The sequence below is a fragment of the Panthera onca genome, chromosome B3 (genome assembly GCF_046562875.1).
Source record: "Panthera onca isolate mPanOnc1 chromosome B3, mPanOnc1 haplotype 2, whole genome shotgun sequence".
NCBI lineage: Eukaryota > Metazoa > Chordata > Mammalia > Carnivora > Felidae > Panthera > Panthera onca.
The window spans coordinates 86,252,815-86,275,147 of NC_138344.1; the positions used below are offsets into that span (position 1 = coordinate 86,252,815).

Consider the following 22,333-nt stretch of genomic DNA (forward strand, 5'->3'; position numbering starts at 1 on the left):
ATAGTGTACAAACAAGACTTGGACAACGAGATTCTGGAGGCTATTTTAACAGATAGTGCACAGTAGTATGGACTAAAATTGTGACCTTTGGGATGTCAAAGAAGGAAAGATTGGGATAGTGGGTGTATTGATACGGCAGACTAATTTTAGGTGGACGGGCAATAAGAGGGCAATAATGAGTCAGTGATGACTATGACTTTTCAAGCCTTAGTAGCAAAGAGAATGAGAAAAATATGGAAGTCAGGAGGCATGCCTTGTTACAGGGAGAAATGTGTTGCTCTAATTTAAATTTATTGAATACTTGTAGAGAGGTATAGAAATAAGATGGGGATTTTGTTGGAGGACAGGAATGGACTTTTAGCTTCATACATGATAGCACAAGCCGTAAGACAAAGGAACAAAGGGCCTATCAATGTCCTCTAGCCAAAGACCATCAGGAACATAGTATGATTGAACAAATTGGCTTTATTACTTGTTTGCAAACAAGACCACACACGATAGGGGATGGCATGGCATTTCAGTAACTTATAAGATTGGGGCTCATGATAGATATTTTGGGGGAAGACTCAAGAAAGTACGACTTTGAATTGGCTACTGTCAGGATGTAAGGGTAATTCTGTCATTGGGTATCTCAAGAAATCTTATTTAGAAAGAGGGAAGACTAGAACAAAGCTAAAGCTATCATTTGTAAAGAAGCAACAGTTACTAGTATTAGCAAGCATGAGGATTGTTTGCTACCTTTGTGGTTTGCAGTGACTTTATTTTTATCTGTACTGGGACAAAATTACAAAGTGGTCTTTTTGTCTCTCCTATCATTAGAGTGTCCTTGTCTAAAGTTGGTGTTTAGTAAAAATAGTTTTTGTTTCACAGGAGAATACCTAGGCCTACCTGTGAATGCCAGGCCAACTCCTAAAAACACCATAGCCTAGCTGGGAGCGTCAAGCCATTTTCCAAATGTTAGGGGTTGTTTTTGTCTCTCAGATCAATGGACTTAGCCTTGGGAAACTACAGTGGAAGCTGGAACAGACACAAAGATATTTATAGAGATAGAGAAGCAGTCCTGGGGAAGTGGAGAGTGAGGAAAGGCTAGTGCCAGGAGGTCCTTGGTGGGAGCGTGGTCACTATGGCTAAGAATATTCAGAACTGTTTGAGACTCTGGGTGTGGGGGAATGAAGTAAAAACATCATTGAATCAAGGTGTCACTGATGCTCTTCAGGGCAGAAGGTTTTTGGGTGTTTGTTTGTTTGTTTGTTTGTTTGTTTGTTTGTTTCAAGACAAGGGGCCACAGATCAAATTGCAGGGCTATGGAGAAATAGATACTGTGGGTGAAGACCACTCATTTGAAAATTTTGGCAGTGAAAAGAGCAAGATAATATGAACCGAAAAATTTTGTGAAATCAAATTTTCCCACGAAAATAGAGATAACCATTACATGTTTGAAGCTGAGGAGAAGGAACCATTGGAAACAGCAACAGTGGAGATGGTAGTAAAGCAGTAAAAAACAAAAACAAAAACAAAAAAACAAGAGAAGGGTCTGAGACAAGAACTTCAGGACTCCTTGACATCCTGGACTAGTAGAAGAGAACATACTGGTACAGAAATAGACATGTTGAGTTGGGGTACAGGGTAAATGAAGGAATGGATGACAGGTAAAATGGGCTTTTTCTCTTTTTCTTTTTCAGGGAAGTTAGAAACTAAGATCATCAACAGGAGAAAGGGAGATGCAAAAGTCTGGAGGAGGTTTAAGTCATCTGCTAAGAAGTTGTTTAGTAAATCAACAAAAGATACTGGTTTCTATTAAGTCATCTCTTTTATTAAAGAAGAAAATACAACTGTTGCTGTATATTATTAATTTATGGAGGATTAGAAGCAAGAGCCCTTCTCTTCTCAAAAGCCGGGGTTGGGGTAGGGGGGATGGTCGCCATATTTTTACATAAGAGTGGTACAAACAAACTTTCTAGATTAAATATTACTTTACACACTTGTAAGTTTTATTTTGGCTTTTGAATACTGTATCGCCCGGAGGGGGGAAGAAATCTTGCTGTTTTCGAAAGCTAAAGAGAACATCAACCAGAGACAATAGCCATCCAGAAGGCTCAATTCCATAGTATCTAGAGCAAAGCAAATTAAGGTCTCCACTCGCAGTCACAGAAATGGACTCCCTGCTTTCCGCTGAATTCTGCGTATGTGTATCTAAATAACTAGCTGGCCTGCTCCTTCCTGGTATTAGCTGTGATTGAGAGATAACTCACCCGGCGGCGGTGGCGGCGGCAGTTTTTGTGCGCGCAGTAGCACATGCTCTTGTGAGCATCAAAAGGAGATGAAGCCTGATTAACCATTTTGAAATCTATCGGATGAGGAGAAGTCCTTACAAAACAACTTTTATACGCTTTAATTAAAAACGTGTTCCGGCAGCTCAGAGCTGAATGGGCTTCAGGGGGAGCAGGGCTGAGCCGGTTGCTATGACGACACCAAATCTTTTCACGCCTGGCCCTTCCCCAGCACACTCTGTCTAGCTCTGTCCAGCCATTAATTTGCCTCCATCCCATCTCTCACTGCCCCAATCCCTTGGTCTGGGAGGCTATGGAAGACCCAGTACCATCTACTTTTTCTGCTATGGCATCTCTCCCTCACTCCCTTTCCCTCATCATTTCATGCCTTATATTTCCCTGCCAATCTCTATTTTCTTGTTTCTCTTCAAAACAAGTTTACCCCCCGAGTTGAAAAAAAAAATTTTTTTTAAATGGGAGAGGGGGGTCACAGCATAGTAATTACTGCTTATTACCCCTCCTGATAAATCCAGTTTTAGGGATCTTGAGTAGAGTCAAGAAGGATCTCACTATGTTCTACCCTTTTTTTTTTTTTCAGGCTTAAGACTGGCTACTACACCACTCTTTCTGATGCTGAAGATAAAAAGGACTATGTTTCACTCTGTTTTAAAGTTAATTTGTGCTTATTAAGATCTCAGGTTATTCCACAAACAACTGGTATTTGTATCAACTGGTAACAATTGTAAGTGACCGTAAGACTTTGAAATACTCTGAAACATTGCAGACCTCACTTTATGTAAGAAGGCTCTTTGAACATTTTTAAAGTAGCACTTTTTATACAGAGACTTAAATAAAACCCAGTGCTATCACTTACTGTACCATAATGAAACAAAAATCGGGTGGAACTTGCCCATCACAGAACCTAACTTGAGAGAATCTGGTATCTTTACAATCTTGTAGTCAGTGCATTTATAGACTATAATATTATTAAACAACTTCTTAATGTTACTCTTTGAATCATCAGAAGCCTTACAACTTTCATCTTGATTACAATTCCAATTTTCCCTTTCACCTATTGTGTTTTATAAGATAAGATAGGTGAGTGGAATGCGCTCATTTGTCATTTGTTCTCTCTACGTAACACAGTCTCCTCTTACTGTGGTTACACTTCCAAAGTGAATTATTTGTCAGCTTCAGTAAGCATTTCCTTTCTAATTGCCTAACTCAGGAGAGATGTTGTAACTTAAGAGACGGGTGTGGTCTGGAGTGTTGATCCTCAACATAGCATGGTCCAGTGGTCACTGTATGTGAAGTGAGCCCTTCAGAGCCATGGGAGTCCAGATGAATCCGAGATTCCAAATCATAATATAACTTTGAAGCTCCAGACTCTGGCATCCCTGGAATTGAAATTTAGAAATAACTTCTTTTTAGAAGTTTTATAATGAACTTCCTCAGTCTTTTTACTATATAAAACCCTGACATAATGTATTCCTGACAGGCCACATGCAAATCTGTGGGCCACACACAAGTTCACAAATACTCTAAACTCTCTCTAGTACAAGGAACAGTCTTGGGGTTGGTTTCTAGATTCTATTCTTATAATTTAAGGACTTACCACATTTTAAGAGGTTGAAGTCCTTTGACTTCTTATCATAGTCATACTCAAAATGTGAAGAAGCTGCATGACCTAGTATTGGATGGCATCTCACAAATGGACCCAGTCTCCTGTTTGTAATTGCCTGATGTAATTCAAATGAATTATTGAGGTTTAACTTTACTATCCCCTTCTCAGTATTAAGAGTAAAAAATCAAAGGCTTATACACCCTAAAGGTGTTTTCCCAGCTGGGGCACTTTATTTGGATCAATCTTAGGTGAGAATTAAAGGAAGTAAAGGTGTATAGATCAGCTAAATACATAGAGGCAGGCATTCAGGTATCTGAAACAGGTTTTAGAGCTAATAAAAATGTATCCTCAAAGAGGTATACTTAAAATGTAAGTCCATTTTACCTAAATATCAGAGAAAATATTCCATTGGCAAAATGTTTTGCATTGGGTATAGTGCTTCTCCATTACACTGATAAAAAAAAAAAAAAAAAAAAAAAGGAGTCCTTCAATTCTTGACATTTAAATCTATTCTGGACCTGGCCTGGAATAACTCTGAGGGGAATAATCTTGCAAGTGAGTGGACTAGAAAACACAAAAAATAAGTCTTTTCCATCACCATATTCTATGGCCCCATGATTCAGTGAATCTCAAGACTAAGTGTACTTAGGGTTTGCACTTTAGATAATACAGAATTATCATTTCTACTGAAATGTTTTACATTTCCTTCCCTCCTAATTTTGTTTCAGAGCCAAAGACATCCACATGAAAATCATGGTATATTGTGTTTAGTAATTCATCCATCCTATGGTGCCCTGCTTACTTGAAGTCACATAATCCCTCATGTGTGCTCTGGCACCAGACAAATTGTTTATGTGATAAACCACAGGACTGTCCTGTAGCTTGTGGGGTCTGGTGGATATATGTCAGAATTAAAACTTTTATTCAGAGAATGGTTCTTAGACTGGGTCTGCAATGTAGTTACTCTGAAGTACTCAAAATATCATAAAAGTTAATTCCCAGATACCTCTATCTAGATAGAACTTATTCTGGCCATACATATTATGTTAAAGTCTTATTCAAGTTGTTAATCTGTAAGATCTAAACCACTGCCTTCTTTACCCTGTGTAAATGCCCTTAGTTCCGCAATATTTTGAAACACGTGAAGGATGCACAACAATCTATCACATGTGGAATAACGTGTCACAATTAAGGACAAAGATTAAGCCTCCCATTGATGTTACAAAAGAGATCTTTTTAAGGTGACTAAAGTAACACCACGCTGGAAATATACTGGTCACCAAAATTCAAACCTATTCTTTAATAGATTAACAAAAGCTGGGGTAAGGGTCCAGAAGAGAAGTCACGTATTCTTTGATAACTTGAGATAAGTATTGGGAGTTTAATAACTTATCTAAAGAATAGCACTGCCCATGGACTTCTCAGAATACCTGCAAGGTAAATGTTTTACACACTTTTTGATGTAAATGAAAAAGATTTCACAAAAGCAAATATATGTTTTAACATAAGTTATATTCAGGATGCTGTTCTATAAGACAAAAAGAAAAGGTAAAAAAGGAAGGAAGAAAGAACTGAAGCCTTCTTTTTAATCTTACCTATCATACTGGATTTTTTTCTCTCCTCTCCTTACTCCAAGTGCCTAGACCTAAAAATTGGAGTGGTCAGAGTTCTAGGGCTAAATTTGTAAATGTTACAAATAAATAAATGATGAAGGGAAATAATTAATTAAATAAATTCCTGTATCTCCTGATGAGAATAATACCTAGCTGAAAATATTAATCTGAAATGCTTTTCTTGCTTTACTCAAATCAGCAGATCACTTTATTGATTTCATGCTTTGGGGACAGTTTTGTAGATGCCAAGGTCTCATAGATGCTCCCCTAAATCAGATATTTAATTGTATGTGTACACTCTATATATTAGAGCCAGCACATGTATACTGTAGGGTGTGTGTGTGTGTGTGTGTGTGTGTGTGTGTGTGTGTGTCTAATTCCCTGAAGAGAAAGGCAAGGAATCCATCACTTGAAGATTGGCATACTCATGACAAATTGGCAAGGAACTACTAATCCTAATCCATGGTTCCTACCAACGTTCCATAAGTGTTGTTGCAAAACAAAAAACCCAAACCACTTTAAGTTTTATTATTCTTTATCTGACTGACATAAAACTGCAATACATATCTTCCTCAGTAATGGTGAGGGGGGCAAACAGGATTGTGTAGGAAGAATACCCAGTAATGATGACTGAAAGTCGTATTTTAGACACTAAACTATAGAGGTCTTCTTGGATCATGATTCTTAGGGAATTTCCCGCTGTCTCTGCCTCTCACTGCTCTGTCTGTGTCACACACACACACACACACACACACACACACACACACACACACCCTCTGGGTCAAGGCACGTGATACTGCCTGTTTTAGTCTGTTTTCACCTCCGTTCACTCAGGATAGCAGAGAAGCAGAGGCTAGAGGTGTCTGAAAGGGCAAGCATGCCAGTGGAACCCGGGAGGAGGCGCTGACGTCCAAGTCGCGGTCCCGGGCGCAGTGTCCACGCAGCCGGAAGCAAATAGGGTGGTGCAGCACCCCCGGCACCGGCACCGGGACCCTGCGCCCGGATGCGGGACGCGGTGCCCCGGCCTCGGCCAAGACCGCCGAGGCGCCGTTGTGCGATCAGTGCGGGTGGCTGGCGTGAAAGCGGGTGTGGAGAGCATCAGCAGAAAATGACTCCAGAGCAGGGGCGATTGAAATCCCCGTTTATCGGTGCTAGGTTGAAAGTAAAGCTGGCTCCGAACCACGGGCACCGGGACTGGGCGGCGCGGCAGGGATGCCGGGAGCCCTTTGCGCTCGGCCGGGGGCGCCTGGCGGCCTTTCAGGCCTGCACGCCTCGGGCGCCAGGGACGGCTCTGCAACCGGAGTCGCGGAGGAAGGAGAATAAACACCCAGCCCTCGAGGCGGCCCTCGGGGAATGACTGCAAAGGGAGACACGAAAAATAAATCAAACGAGAGTGCCGCCCCGCCCCCTCCCGGCGCAGTCTCCTCGGGCGGCGCCGCCCGTCCTGCAGCCTCGGGGCGGGCCCGCGCCCTGGGGCAGCCCGAGCCCGGGCCGGGCCGGCGGAGTCCGCGCCTCGGAGCTGGTCCCAGGAGCGCGCTTCGCCCGCCCGCCCCGCCCGGCCGGGCCCCTCGGGCTGGATAGAGCCCTGCTTTGCTCTTTTCGTTGGCCAAGCACAATTGTGTTATTGGAGATAATGAATTCAATCCCCATCAAAGGGCATTAGGCTCGCCCGGGCCCTGGAGTTGCTGATGCCTTTTTTTTTTTTTTTTTTTTTTTTTTTTTTTTTTTTTTTTAAACTAGGAATGAAAGGCTGTGGAGGAGAAAAAAAAAAAAAAAAATTCTGTGGGGGAGCCTTTCCCCTGATCGCCGCTTTTGAAGTGAAGGGGCCCGGCCATTGTTGTTCACCTCGCGGCCCATACGGCTGAAGAAAGCCTGGGCTTTTGATGGGCTGAGAACCGCCTCGGCAATGAGCACCACGTCGGGCCGCGCGGCCTGCGGGCAGCATATGTCTCGGGGCGCCCGGGCACCGTCTGGCGGGCGGGGCGGCAGGCCTGGCGGGGAGGGGCCCCCACCGCGCCAGCAGCCTGGGAGGCAGGGACAAGGCCCGCACCCAGAAGCCGCGTCCCCCCGGGGCCGCAAGGTCTCCGTTTCTCGCGCCCACTTCGTGGCTTGACGCGGGGGTCCCATCATCTATGGGTGATCAGTGAAGACCTCTGACCGGGAGGCCGGCCCTTTTTAGGTGAGGGTGGGGACGGCAAGGGTCTCGGGAGCGCAGCGAGCCTGGTTTTCAACCATCAGAACCGAGCAACTAAGGTATCCGGCTTAGCTAGAGCTCGATGAGTCTGCGAAGGCGTTCCCCTCCGAGAGGGCCAGCCGTGCCACACGCAGTTAAGATTCTGCGCCTGTGACTCGGCACCGCGCAGCGCGACCGGGCTCCCGGCGGGGGTGAGGGGACCACGGGAGGGCAGGCGGACACCCAGCAGCAGGCGCGCGGCCCGCTCAGCCAGCCGGGCGGTTTCTCCAGCGTGCGCGGCATCCCGCCTCGCAATTCTGAACGCAGCACAGGACATTAGCACCAGACCACCTTTTCCAAAAACTTGTTGCACGAAGTTAATTAAGTTTACTTTCAGTGCCCTTAACGTGAACTTTCCTCACCTCCATTCGCATCCCGCGCCCCCCTCCGCCAACCCTCCCTCCTCTGAACTCCGGCCCATGGGTCAGCGACTGGAGCTGTTCCGTTCCCTTCCCGGTCTCCACCCCTCCCCCCGCTACCCCCCACAAAGGATCCGGGTTATCCGCCCCATTAATATATTAGCCAGGCATAACACAAAGGAAGCGCGTGTCGGCAGAAGGCAGTGTGACTCCGGGGAGAGGTGAGGAAACCTGGACGTTGCCCTGCGCCGCAACACGGCTCGTTGCAGTTTGAGCTGATGAATCGGCCTCCACCCAGGCAAAAGCGGTGAAAGACGCGGCGGGAGTTGGCGCTCCGGCTAAGCAGACGTTGGGTTAGGCGGTTGTGGCTGGGCTATGGGAGTGAAGAAGCGCAAGGCTCCCAGGTGGGACCCAGAGCTAGGGGAACGTTCCAAAAATGCATCGGTCAACTGGATCGCGCAAAGAAAACCAGCTCTCTAAGAGTGTAGCACTAAATGGGAGCCTCCTACCTCCCTCGTGCATAATGGGTCCTTAAAGTTAAATATATAAACGAAACAAACCACCACGAAACCCCTTACAGTTCTCATTATATTGGTTGTGTTTTAAAATACCAGCTCTTTGGTGTGAAAGAAAGGGAAAAAACAACAACAACTGACCTAGGACATGATTAGACAAGCAAAGGAGTAACTAAAATTTCATGGGAGAGAGGAAAGAAACTAAAGAGATTTCCGGTTGAATGCATTGTTCCCTATTTCGAAGTAGTCCTTTGGGGGGTATTTCCAGGTTGTTTTTCTGAGTTTCAGGGATTTTTTTTTTCAAAAAGACCGTGATGTAATCTTGAGGAGAGAAATATAAAGTCAACCAAGGGAAACCTCACACTTAGAACTGGGAGTCAGGCCTGCCTCAGTACTGGCCGCTCTGAACTTGATCTTGATGGGACTTGACCAGCATCCCACCTGGATTCGGAGGTCCCCAAGCACCTATTTCATTTAAGCCTTTTCCTTCCCAGATTTTGAGGGAGAATATTCTGCTTTTATACTTTACATTGAGTGGAACATATAGAAGTGGCATCTAGAAAGAAGGTGGCTTCTCACTTTCTTGGGCTACAGAGGAGAGCTTGTGCTTACCATGAGCTCTGCTTTTTTTGCTCTGTAGTCATAGCTGACAGAACTGGAGAAATGAAGAAGTTAGAGAAAGGTAGCAAGTGAGGATTTCCCTCTTGTCAGGTTTTTAAAAAATGTTTATAGTAAGAAAATGTATGCATTGTACACGTTAAAATTGAAATGCATGGGTATTCTCCAACTCCATATTGCTTGCCAGAATGATGGCTGGAGTCGGGGGTGGCGAGGGTTGCAGTCTGCAGGGTCCAAAGTTCAGTGAACCCAGCTAGACTGGGAGCTAAAAGAGAGACACCAATGAAACCATTATGGCCTTAAATGTAACTATTTGGAAGAAAAAAACCCAGAACATTTAAAGTAATCTGTTAAATGTTATTTGGATACACCAAATAGGACCAGTGGTAGAAAATAAAACTTGCAGAAATGGCTGCTGTAAAAAACAACACACCTTATATCTCCCCAAATAGATTATGTTTCTACATAAAAGGTTGTAGAATCTTCCAACTTGTTTCATTTTATTACACTCTTACTCTCATGAGTTTCTATTGATGTTAATGATTCTTTGTATTTGAGAAAATCTTATTTCTAAATCTCTGCATAATTTATTGACCTATTTTGTCCAAGGTAGTTTACAAATAGTCAACTTTTTGCACATAATTATCTCGAACTAATTAGACATTATCTTAACTCCATTTAGTTGCAAAACACATTTTACTTCAATTCAAATAAGCGATTAAGAGTTAATTTTTGAAAATAAAATATTTCTACAAATTTATTAAACATCTATTAAATAATTTAAGCAATTTTATCTTTTCAATGAGTATTTCCTCTTGACATATTGAAGTATCACATTAAAATACATTATAGCTAAATGTTCTACATTATTACTGCTAAATCAACAGAAAACCAATTGATCTTAAGGAAAGGTTAATTAATTTGGGCTACAGGTCTCCTACTTTGGTCTGCATTGAAAGGAATTTGAATTGATCGCAGAAGTTTTTGCAAAGAAACTGAATAAGCATTTTTGTGGAACTGAGATCAATTTTTCAAAGTGCCAAAACAAAATTTTTACATTTTATCACTCCAGGAACTCTTAAGCTGTAGATCATTCAAATCTGTTAGACTCCTGAGAAAAACAATGTTTTTTTGTATGCTTTCAGTGAAATCAGTTGAGTATTCTAGGCTTCAGAAAATGAAAACAGAAGTTAAGAACTTTAATAGGATTGTTTGTTTAATCCCTCCTCCCTTAATAATTCTCACCAGCTTATTCTGCTATGAAGAGTTCAAGAAGGGACAATGGAAATTACATTTTATTTGTGACGTACACACTGTAATAGCCATCATGTAGAAACAGACCGAGCTGCCTTCTACTTGGGAACACTTCTAAGTTGTGTAGTTTCTGGTGAGCTTTTCTTCTTCCCTATCTGTGTTTAGTTGTCTTCTTCTCTTTATAGCAATTTTAAAAATGCGTCAGTCCCAGAACCAGGTGAAAGTTACATGTAAAGTTCTCTTCCCCTGGACTCCACTCACTCCCAAAACAGTTTTGTTTTTTTCCAAAAGTGCTCAGTGGTGGCGTCGTCACTGCATCGGAGGGCCTCGGCAGCTTTGCTCTAGGGTCTGTAGGAAGGGTTTTGTTTTTTGGTTTTTTTTTCTTCTCACTCCCTCCCGCCCCATCCGGAGACCCCTCCCCCACCACGAGGGAAATTCCTAAATAAAGCGAGCCCGGTGGCCCGCGGCTGAGCGGTCAGCATCCCCTTTCCGGCCCTCATCTACGGGAGTGTCCGAGGTGAAGAAATACAGAAACTCGACGACGAAAAGGGGGGCGGGTGGGGGTCACGAGAAGGTGCCGCGCTCGAGGAGGGTCCCAGCACTCCCTCGGAACCACAGATGTTTTCCTCCTGGCCCTGGGGCGCGGCGCCCCAGCCCCGGGCGTTCCGGCGTTTGTGTGTCCGGGTTTCCGAGGAAGGGATTACGCAGCGGGAGCAGCCGCGGCAACGCGGGCGTTGGGCCACAGTAGCGGTAAAGCGACGCCTGGCCTTCTTTGTTGACTTTTAGGTCTCGGGCTCAACAGAAGATTTATTCGCTAGGAGGGGAAAATGCCCAAACAATGAAGAACTAACTGCACTTGTCACCCCGAGATGCTTGCGGGCCTGCTCTGTCCCTCTTCCCCGGCAACCGGCTGCCTTTGCCCTAAACGGCGCACAACCTAACGCGCGGGGCGCAGATCACCTCGGCCAGACGTTGCAGAGCGCGCGCAAGGTGCCCGGGGAGGGGGGAGGGGGCGGTTTACTGCCCAGAGGTGGCGGAAAATCGCCTGGGAACCCCACGAGACCAGCTCCCCGAGATCCACCGTGCTAGCTTCTCAGGCAGATTTCCAAAGTAGCCTCTATGGTCAGCCCACGGCGCCTCGCCCCCCGCAAGCCTAGAAAAAGTCTTTGCCAAGTTACAGACAGCTAAGGCCGACTTAAGCCCAGAGGGTGAAGCAAAACATTGATATTGCTAATTTGTTAAGAGAGGAAGGGAACATCACCGAGGGGTAGACGATTTAGATTCAGTGCGGCTGGTAAAATTCCTAGGCCCAAACTCACGCCCTCATATCACATTTGGACTTCGAATTTACCAACTTTTGTTTACCTGCTATATAAATATAAGTAACTATTGAGATTGAAAGCTTTTTCCTCTCTTTGGGACTTTAATGTCCTCCCTAGAGGCCTCTAAATTAGGTTTTGAAATTATTCAAACCAGTTATTTCTCTCTCCTCCTTTCATTAGCTGAAGTGTGGGGGGGGGGGGGGCTTGGATTTCTGGATTTTTCTCAAGTGCTACACGCCACCCCTTCTCTCATCTGGGGAGGCAATTACGCGATAATTAAGGGACTCACACAGCTCTTTTTATCTTGTCCGCAGTGTGGAGTGGGGCGATCAAAGTAAAGGCTGTCCAAGTTCAAGCCTTGGCGAGGATGGAGTTCATACACAGGGGCTCAGGCAGGCTAGCCTCTGCTTGGGCTGGTGTTGTTATTGTTGATGTCAATCCGAACAAGACTTACAAAGAAATAGGTGGACTGGAAAGTGAGCCTACTATCAAAGGAGATTAATGATTTTGTGATCTCAAGCAACTGTAGGGGTGTGAAGTTGCATTTAAAAGCTTCTTAGAAGGCTAACAAATCAGCTTTAAGTTCTCAGGAATGATATTTTTAGAAACCGTATTTTTAGAAGTATCTTCACAAAATACAAAATAGCAGCTACCCTGAAATGTCCTGATGGCACAAAGCTTCCCCTGCAGGAGTGAATTAACTTGCCTCCCCTTCACCCCCTCCAAAGCAACCATGATGGTTGAGTTTTGTTTCTCTTTTAATGGAAAAAAAAAAGAGAGAGAGAGAGTTCAGGATTCTTTGTTGTGGACAACTTAATTTTATCAGCCACATATGATATTTTATTCTCCTAGAATACTTCTCAGATAAAGGAAAATTATACATTGAGGAAGGGGGCACTATAGTTATATTAATGAATTTGATTTCATTGTGGACAGGCTCAAAGGAAACATAGAAGGCTTAAGCTCATCTCAAAAACTGAAGTAAACATTACCGGGAATAAACAATCTTAAAAATCTCAATTCTTGGAATATCACATCAATTTATCTACCCACTTTTATTGAATTACTGTAACTGCTTTTTACTAGCCTCAAGTTCATGTAATAAACATAAACAAAACAATTTTGTTTTAGATCATTTTCTTTTTTGCCATTTATATTCAGTGCCGGACTTTGCAAAATATCATAATCATAATTCCTATTTTGGACTTAATTAAGGAAAATAACAGAAATACTTTTTTTTGTTAACATTTGATTTATTTAAAGTCCTTAACTGCAAATGATCAAGAACATATTCCACGGCTTAAAATTTATCATTTTTGTTATTTAAATCAAAATATTTTAATTACAATCACATTGATAAAATTAACATTTTTAATTTGTAATTTTAACCATCATTTAAAGTAATTTCAACTATAAAGAAAAAAAAAAGGAATAAACCATGCAATAAATTAACATTGAGAAAGCAAAGAAGAATGAAACCCGTCTGGCTATACTAACACCATGTCCAGCTGTGAAAAGTGCATTAACACTGAATGAAACAAGCACATGATGGCAATAATTAAAATGGCCACAATCAATTGGATTTTGGGATCTTGGACCAAATTTTGAAATACCACTCCCTATAACTTATCTCTCCTCCAACATTGTAATATTCCCTTTTTCCTGGAAAAAAATATTATTTAAATGGTATAGATACAGAGAAGCTAATTTTATACATGTTCTGTGACCTCAGAATGGCATGACAATGGCACTCTGCAAAGCAAGGAGCAGAGTTATTGAGGATTGCAATTCTTGAGGAATTGATTCCCAGGGCTATATGTGGGTAGAGAGGACAAGGGAGAGGGGTGTCTTTGTAACTTCTTGGTCAGGCAACTCTTGAAAATGTAGCATGTATAACACCTACGTATTACTTCTATATGTTATGCAAATATATGGAGGATGTCTACATATCTGAACATGTGCGTAAATAAGTTCGTACATAATATATATGTATTCCATATCTGAATGTATCAGAAATGTAAGCTGAATAATAAATGGCTCTGATGTTTATAATCAGTTTATGTTTTGCTGCATAACAGCAGTATTGTCCTTCAAATACTTTTAATAGTCCCTAGTGTCTACTTGTTTCTTCACTCTTTCAGTTCTTATGGTTAAGAGTATTGCCATAGACCTGTAAACTTGTGGAGAGGTCAGGTGGTGGAAGGGGGGGAAGCACAAACAAATATTTTACAAGTTTGACCATCTTTCTTCTTCTTTTTTTTTTAAATAAACCCTGCACAGACTGGAATGTGTCTGGAGGGGAAAGAGGGAAGGGACAGGAATAAGGAAATAGGAAGATTTTATATATACATTTGTGGATCGTTAAACTTGGCAGGAAAAAATTTTTTGTTGGTTTGGGATGGGTTTTCTTTGTAATAATATACACAAGGCATTTTGAATACAATAACAAAGTAACAGTCCTTTGCACTGGGGAAAAGATTGTGCACACACACACAAAAAAAAAGAAATAAAAATAGTTGGGATTTTATTATGCTGTTGTCGGCTCGATATGTGTGGTTTGGTTTGCTGTTGATTTTCTCTCTGTGTGTCTCTCTCTCTTGCTACCAGCATGGCCATGCCAGACAAACCCCCAGTCCCAGGGAGCTAGGAAGTGTTTAGGACGGGTCTGGAATACACACCTTGGTAGTACGCTGGCTCCAGGGCTGAGGGCTCGATGGGGCTCCTGGTGGCCACCGAGGCGCTGCCGAGCGGCAGGCTGGCGGGCAACGCAGCGCCATAGGGCGAGTACTGTAGTGCCTGCTCGTACGCCTTGAAGTCCAGCTTGTGCTGCTGCTCCGAGGAGGACATGAGGTTGTTGATGGAAAAGGGGTGGTTGAAGGAGTAGTGGGGGTCCCCTTTCAGGTGCAGCTGGGACTCATGGGGTGCCAGGCCATGCGCCGGGTGGGAGGGAGGCACAGAAACCAGTGCCCCTGGCCCAGAGCTGATCGGGGGCGCCGCCGAGGAGGCTGGAGTCTTCAACTCCGAGGCGCCCCCTGTCGCTGTCGCCCCGCTGTGGTCCAGAGTCTGGGGGCTGGCAGACGGCCCGGGGGCCGGCGCGCCCTCTAGCTGGCCCGCCTTACCGTGCACGCCCCGATGAAGGGGAGAATTGGCACTGGGGTTGGCGGCGCTCGAGGGGTCCTTGCGGCTCTCCGGGCCGCCCTTGGCGCCGCCGCCGCCGCCGCCGCCACCTCCGCTCCCGCTTCCGCCCCCGGCCCCTGGCTGCTTCTCACACTTGAAGCGCTTCTGTCGGCGCAAGTAACAACCGTTCTCAAACATGTTGCCGGAGTCCGGGTGCAGCGTCCAGTAGGAGCCTTTGCCTGGCTTGTCCGGGGATCGCGCCACTTTGACGAAGCAGTCGTTGAAGGACAGCGAGTGCCGGATGGAGTTCTGCCAACGTTGCTGGTTCTGCCGGTAATAAGGGAAGAGGTCCATGATCCACTGGTAGATCTCGCTTAGCGTGAGCATCTTGCTGGGCGCCTGCTGGATGGCCATGGTGATGAGCGAGATGTACGAGTAGGGCGGCTTGGCGTGCGGGTAGCTGCGCTTGAAAGTCTTGGCGTCGCCGCCGCCACTCGCTCGGCTGCGGCCCAGGTTGGACGGCGCGTACGCCATGGGGCTCATGCACGGGTTCATGGCAGCGGCGTAGGGGCTCAGGCCGTTCATGGAGGCCGCGGGCTGCGCGCCCATGGCACCCATGCCGCCGGGGCTCAGCGTTGTCCCCATGGCCGTCACGCCCGCAGCCGTCATGCTGTTCATGGCGCCCGCGGAGCCTCCTGGCATGCCAGCCACCGCGCCCGGACTCAGGCCGGCGCCCAGGCCCGGGTTTGCGTAGGACATGTTGAACGAAGCTGGGGTCATGTTGCCGCTGGTGGTCATGGTGTTCATGGTCATGTAGGTGTTCATGGAGTTCATAGAGCCCAGGCCCGAGTTCATGTTGCTGACGGGGACCGAGGAGTAGGCCTGGAGCAGAGATAGCAAGTGAAGAGGCCCCAAAGGGCGGAGTTAGTGGTGGGCGCGGACGGCCGATCCTCCCGGGGCAAACCCGGAGATTTGCAGAGAGCATTTCTGCAAAGCATAGGACCCCCCACCCGGGGCAAACCGTCAGGCGCCCTCCCTAGAAAGAGCAAAAAAATGTCTTGCGCGGCAGGGGAAAAATCCTATCGCGGCAGGCATGAAAGAGAAGCGCTCACAGAAAATATGTCCCCAGGAAGATGTGTAATCGCCTTACATGCCAGGCCCAGGGGCCGGCTTCTGGGGTCCCTCCATCGCCTACCCCATCCACGCCAGTTGGTATCCCAGTCTCCACCCCAGGCCGGCCTCAGCAAAGCCCTTTTGGTTAAAAGGAGTTTTAACCAAACTAGAGAAAAAAGGCGGTGCAGCCTGGGGATGTGCAACAGAAACACCAGCTCTGTGCGTATCTTGCCTAAGCCTGAGCTGACCGCGTAGCACTCTGTTGTACGGGGTGGCTGTTAATTAAACTCCCCCTGATAGGACTAATCATTCATGGCCGTATGACCCATCCATTTCTCAACAACTGGCTTTATACACCCTTAGCATTTTTTTCCCCAAATGGTGACTTTGTTATAATATTTACGAGTAGTGTTTCCCATCTACTTGTAGCAACTGTAATATTAAAAGGGAAAGAAACTCAAGTTAAATAAGTTTGGAGAAAAATTAAAAATAGATCTACAAGAAGAGAAGGGGCAGGGAGGGGTGATTAATGATATCAATGCACTACACTTAACTTTAGCATGACTTCACATGTACATCTCTTTAAGACATTCAAAAACTTGCATCAATTTCGTTATCTATTTTCAGCCCCATAACATTTAAAAATTTTGGTGACACAGTTTGTTGGTATAATCTATTTTGTTTCACATACTGTTATGTTGCTGCGGATCATTTCAAAAACTGGCTTTAAAATCTCACTGTAAATTTCTAAATCAAAGTCGACTTACTTTCTCTTAATGCTATTCTATTTCCCAATTCTCAGCTTTAACCTATAAGGAAGCTCTTTCCATAGGGGACTTCATTGACTAGTGGGTCAAGATGAGTGCATTGAATTAAACCCGAGGAAGAATTCTGAGCTCATTTTTAAGCCAACAGTAGGAGAAAACCCTTATCAACAGCAATTTGGGAATGCACTATATATGTTAAAAGTATACAGTCAGAAACATAAGAACTTCTGATAATTTAATAAAAATAATATAAATTTTTTCATCAGCAAATACAATTCCATTTGAAAACATAAAATCTGTACAGATTTAACACTCTGCTATGGTATGCAAATAAACTCAAGCTAAGTTTGTAAATATATAAATATACAAATCTAAATAAAACAATTACCATAAAAATATTTCCTGATTCTACATTTTTCTGTCCATGTCTTGAAGTATTTTTTACTTTCGTTTTTTTTTTTGTTTTTCTTTTCTTCTCCCCAAGATTATTCCAAGGCAATATCATTAAGTGTTTTTAACAATGGTGAACTTTTGGGGGTTAATCGCCAGCTGTTTCCAGGGAAATATTTCTAGTAGATGGTGGTCCTGCCTGTACCTGGTTTGCCTCACAATCCCTTTGTGCACATTGTAAAATAAACCACATGAACGTGCCACCAAGGGGACAATGAAGAGAAACAGGTTCCCGGTTCGCCGTACTGGAGGAAAAGTCAGTTCGCACCAGCGCCACCCAGCGGTTCTACGGTAGAATGAGCACACTTCTCCCCAAACAGGGCTTTTAAAGAAGTTTCATAAAATTTCGGAATCGTTTCATTATTAAGACGCTCAACTTAACGGCGGCGCGCTTTCATCTGAAGACATCTTCGAATTCAACCATGGGTGGAAGAGGTCGCCCTGCAGACAAGCTCTGTCTTTCCTAAAGTTACCTCCAACTCGTGCCGGCGCCCGCCCGCCAACCCGTGGCACCCCGGGCCTGGTTCCGGCTCTCGCTCTCCGCAAAGAGGCAAGTGCTTTCCAGAGAGGGTGCTTTAAAAGCCCACAGTTTCCTAAAACCTTCTGGCCCGCTCCAAGCGCCGAGATCCAGCCTCCCTCGCGGGGCAGCGGATCCGGCTCCAAGGCCCGACCAAGGCCTGGTCGGGATCACATCTGGGGGTGGGCAGGCAGCGATGGCACGGAGAAGGCGCCCACAGCCCGCCAGCCGCCCACACTGCCGGACGTCCCCCCGCACCGGCTTCGGGAGCGTCCCGCCTGCCGCCCGCCTCTCACCTCCTGTGTGTCCGCGTAGTAGCTGTTCCAGTCGCTGCTCTCATGCCCTTCCATCTTCACAGTCCCTAACATCCTGGAGCCACCCTGCCCGATGCAACCATCCAGCCCTGTGCGAAGCGACGGGGCAGCCGCGCGGCGCAGGGCGGGGGGCGGAGAGCCGAGCAGCTGCAGTCACCCGAACGCCCGCGCCAGCCCAACGCCACCCTAGCAAGGAGGAAGCCAGGCGCTGCGGGGCGCGGCGTGCGCGGCGGAGGCGGCGCGGCGGGCGGGGGCAGGCGGCGGCCGCGGAGCGCGGCGCCCGGGAGCGCCTCCGCGGGAAGTGAGCGGGTGGCCTCTGCGAGACGAGTGCAGTTGAGCTGATGTGGATCTTACGTCGCTCGAGTGCCCACCTCCTCGTCCTCTCCCCATTTGTCCGCCGCACAAAGACGCTCGCACCTACAAAGCCCGAGGTGCACCTGCGAGGCGACCGCCCGCCAGTCCAGCCGCCGCGCCTCCCGCCCAGCGGCGCTGCCACTGCGCGCCCCCTGCGCCCCCGCCCGCCGAGCCCCCTCCCTCAAACCCGGCCCTCACTTTGTTTGCAAAGCAGCGTAATTGGTTTAAGCCCGGAGGCTGGGGGAAGAGGGAAATGGGGTTGGGGGGGGGTAACCCCCTTTGAAAGAGGAAAAAAGAAAAATAGGCGGGGCCGGGCAGGCTAACGAGGGTTCTGGATAGGACCCGCGCAGCCGGAGAAAGGCTGGGGGCGGTGGCGTTGGAGCCCCGGCTCGCAGGGCAGTGCCAGCTAAATGACCCCAGGGTCCCTCCCCAGGGGGACCCACCGCCTTCCAGGGGCCGCCGGCTGCAGCCCCGTCCCGAGCCCCTCTTGCTCTTCTGCCCGCTTCCAGCCCCCACCGTCCTGATTACTGACCCAAAGTTCAACCCTGGGAGACTGGAGAATACAGACCAACCCCTACCCCTGATTTCAGACTTGCAAAAGGAGAAAGCCCCACTTTTGCCCCTCCACTAGAAACTCGGCCATCTGAGTCAACCTAGCCGAGTGACGTTAGGCCTATCTGGGCTCCTGGCTAGCAGAGTGGAGACGCTGCCACGAAACCCGTACCTGCGGCTAAGAGCAGGTGAGTCACAGCACCGTTTTATATCTTTATGACATAACTTTTTTTTTTTTTTTCCGCCTCGGTCCGCTCTACTTCCCTTGTCATCTGTAGCGATCATAAAGAGGAAGAAACTGAGAACAGATGTCTGTGTGATAGGGCAGGCGCATCCGAGTCGGGCCGTCCTCCTCTGCCCAGCTCCTCCTCCTCCTGCCCCCCTTCTGCAAACCCCGGGGACTGAGCTGAGGCGACCGTCTGGTTTCTGATAGGGAAAGGTCAGGGGGAGGGGACATCTCCCTAAATGCGCGCGTTAACTGGGAGAGCATGAACCGAGGTGCCGGAATGCATCCGCTCCGTAAGAGAGGTGCCAGGCTTGAAGCCAGGGATGGCGTGCGGCGGTCCCTGGTCCCATCCCAGACCCAGAGGGGCCAGGCTAGCGCCCTGGGCGCTTGCGTGGTTCCTAATGGGTCCTGGACATTGGCGGGAAGTTTTCCCCCAAGCAAAGCCTCTTGGTCCTATAAGGTCCTGGATAGTGGATTGCCCACAAGTCCTGGGGAGAAGGACCAACTGATAAGCACTGAGTTGGTGATAGGCTGTGGGATGGTGCGTGTATTTCTGAGTATATGACTGTGCGTATGTGTGAGCTTCTTACTGAGTGTGATCATGTCTGTTTCTAAGTGTGTGGGGTGATCATGTGTGTTCTGTACCCTAGGTAGAACCCACTAGTTTTCTTGAAGTGACGACAAAATTAAATCTTTCTAAAATGACTTAAGAATCTGCAAAATATTCTTCTTTGGCAAAGTTTTAACCATGTTATTAATCTCATATTAAGAAATGTGTTTTAACTTGTCTTTCAGATACCTTTCTCCCCTTGTACTTTGTTCTTTCAAATCTTTCTTCCTTGAAATCTGGCAACAGAATTACGTTAAATCCTTGAACCAAACAAATCTCTTAAATCAGCAGGGGAGCACGAGAGGGTGAAGATGTGCAGTTAAGGAAATAAGAAAGATAAAAGCATCGGATTACAATTCCTTTTTTAACAAAAGGGGGGGTGTCACATTGTAAGGAATGGAATGAGAGTGAAATTAAATCCACCTGGAGCTCAGAGCAGGCGCCTTCTCCAACTGCAGCCTGCCCCTGTGGCTTCAAGTGCCACCATCAGTTTGTGTAAATGTATCTGTAAATGTGTGGATCTGCACAGCCTTCTCAGAGCCACCGCCAGAAACTAATTCCTTTGTGCAAAGTTCTCATCAGCAGCAGGACCTTGGTTTCATTTGTAAAGTACACGGATGCTTAGCTTCCTGGGCCTGATGGGTGTGTGGGGGGGGGGGGGTGGACTTTCAGTGCTAATGGAGCTTCCTTGTTCCTTCCCACAGTGATCCTCCAACGCCCTCTTGGCTCTTCAACAAAATCGAGCATGACTAGGGTATTTTCTATGGGTAGTAACAACCTAGTAATAGCTTTGGTACACAAAAAGCTGGTGCTTTAAGAAGTGGGGGTGGGGCGCTGTTTTATGGGGGGGGTGTCAATTAAAAAATCAAATATTCTTCCTCTTTTAGCCCACTTTCTAAACCTACCAGAGCTCATCTTTAAAAAGAAAAAAAAAAAAAAGTCGAGGAAAAAAAGCCTATAGCGGGATGTCCAAAGCAAAGTTTTTACAAGGCTTCTTCAAAGCCCAAGACTGGTGGTGAAGAGTGGGCTCTGACAACTGTAGAGCACTGATCCATCTTTAGAGTTCCTGGGTCGCCGCTGGAGGAATTACCCGGCTCACAGCAGCTCCTGTTATGTTGGGAGGAGAGGGGCGAGGAGGGGCGGGGAGGGTGGGGGGCGCTGAATCCTCCTGCAGGCGCCCCCGGAGAGCAGAGCCAGGGGAGTCTGGAACTCCGCACTCCTCCCTTAGCCTGAGATTTTAGTTCAAGGGCTGACTGCCTGAGGCCAAGAAGGCGGCTGGGTTAGCTCCCAGCCTTTCTTCATCTCAGTGGCGATATTCCAACACACCTAACAAATTTAGGAAGTGAAGTTCTAGGGTACTCAGATGCCAGCCAGTCATTTCCCAGAGTTTTAAAAGCGAATCATCAGGGCCATGCCGGGTCTTTGATTTAGAAAATAAACAACAAACAAACAAAATAAAGCTGCAGTCTCAGGATTGCTGGCCGGTAGGTAGCCAGGTGCCATGCCTGGTTGCTGTAGTCTACTCGTCACAAAACCTCGTCTCCCAAATAGGCCCTGTCTTTACGCTTTGCAGGAGGCTGTGCTGTGCTTTCCTCGGGAGGCTGGGTGGACTCGAGGGCAGCCACGTGGCGGCTGCTGGGGAGTCTCGGGCGGATCCCGCTCGGCTAGGATGGGTGTGCGCCAGCTAAGTGCAGCCCAGGGGAAGGCAAGCTCCTCAGTCGGTGTGAGCCGGAGCGGTCCGGAAGGTGGGGCGACGACCGTCCAGGTGGCCTGGGGCGGAGGAAGCGGCCCCGCCCTTCCCGAAAGATGCGCCTTCTGCGCCTTTGGGGTCTGCTCCCAGCGCAGTCCCGGCTGTGGCGGCGGGCGGTACGAGATTCACCCGCCAAACTCGGCCACCCTCGCTTCCCTTTCCCAGTATTACCTGGCTGGGATCTCCTTCCTCAGATCTTCACCAGGGCTGGGAGAAGCAGGGGGTGACGACGGCGAGAGACGGCTTGCGCCTCAGGCCTTGGGCCCAGCCCTCTGTCAGTGGCTGCGCCGGGGTCCTTCCCATTTAGCCAGACTGCGGGGTGCGCAGGGAGCAGTGGCGGCGGGCCTCTGTGGTGCTCTGTGGAGCCTCCCGAGGACTTCCCTCTGGGGGTCTCCCTAGTCTGTCCCCTATCTCCACCGACCTTCCTCCCCACAGCGGGCTCTGGCCGGGTCTTGACCGACGTGGGCCCAGCCGCCCTCGGTGCAGGGTGGTCCGACCTCCTTCTCCGCACACCCCCACCTGCCACCCAGATTAGAAGTTTACAGCCTTCGCCTGTGGGGCAGAATCAGAGGCTAGGAAACTGAGACCAGCTGTCTTTCACGTGGTTCAAAGCAGACCTGCACTGGGACTCGGGTCCGTTTAGGACTGAGGGTGGCCTGGGACGCCGAAAGCAAACTGTTTGCACTTGCGTGTGACTGGCCTTCGCGAACCGAGGTGTGTGTCCGAGCCGGGAAAGGGGCCCGGGCGCCGCAGAG

The 22,333-nt window shown here is 47.3% G+C and overlaps 1 protein-coding gene and 2 long non-coding RNA genes across 6 annotated transcripts in view; 2 read left to right on the top strand and 1 right to left on the bottom strand.

Annotated features, from left to right (window-relative positions):
- Positions 1 to 5,750, top strand: part of LOC144616660 (uncharacterized) — an 18,350-nt gene extending 12,600 nt beyond the window's left edge. For both annotated transcript variants that reach the window (XR_013556130.2, XR_013556129.2), the window contains one exon: positions 2,869 to 5,750. This is a non-coding gene — a long non-coding RNA (uncharacterized LOC144616660). The remainder of the gene's footprint in view (positions 1 to 2,868) is intronic.
- FOXA1 (forkhead box A1) overlaps positions 1 to 18,635 on the bottom strand; it is a 25,925-nt gene extending 7,290 nt beyond the window's left edge. The window contains exons 1-2 of one of the 3 annotated variants that reach the window (XM_078448314.1): positions 16,076 to 17,098; positions 14,487 to 15,807 (exon numbers count right to left, since the gene is read on the bottom strand). In XM_078448314.1, coding sequence (XP_078304440.1) covers positions 14,487 to 15,780 — 1,294 coding nt within the window. In that variant the 5' untranslated portion in view covers positions 15,781 to 15,807; positions 16,076 to 17,098. Of the gene's footprint in view, positions 1 to 14,055; positions 15,808 to 16,075; positions 17,099 to 18,068 lie in introns of those variants that run through there. The other 2 variants (XM_078448313.2, XM_060619571.3) reach the window with 2 other exon arrangements.
- LOC132669573 (uncharacterized) lies at positions 10,910 to 12,928 on the top strand. The gene is made up of 2 exons (XR_013556128.1): positions 10,910 to 11,476; positions 12,123 to 12,928. It is a non-coding gene; the product is annotated as an uncharacterized LOC132669573 (long non-coding RNA).
- Positions 18,636 to 22,333: the final 3,698 nt, after the last annotated feature.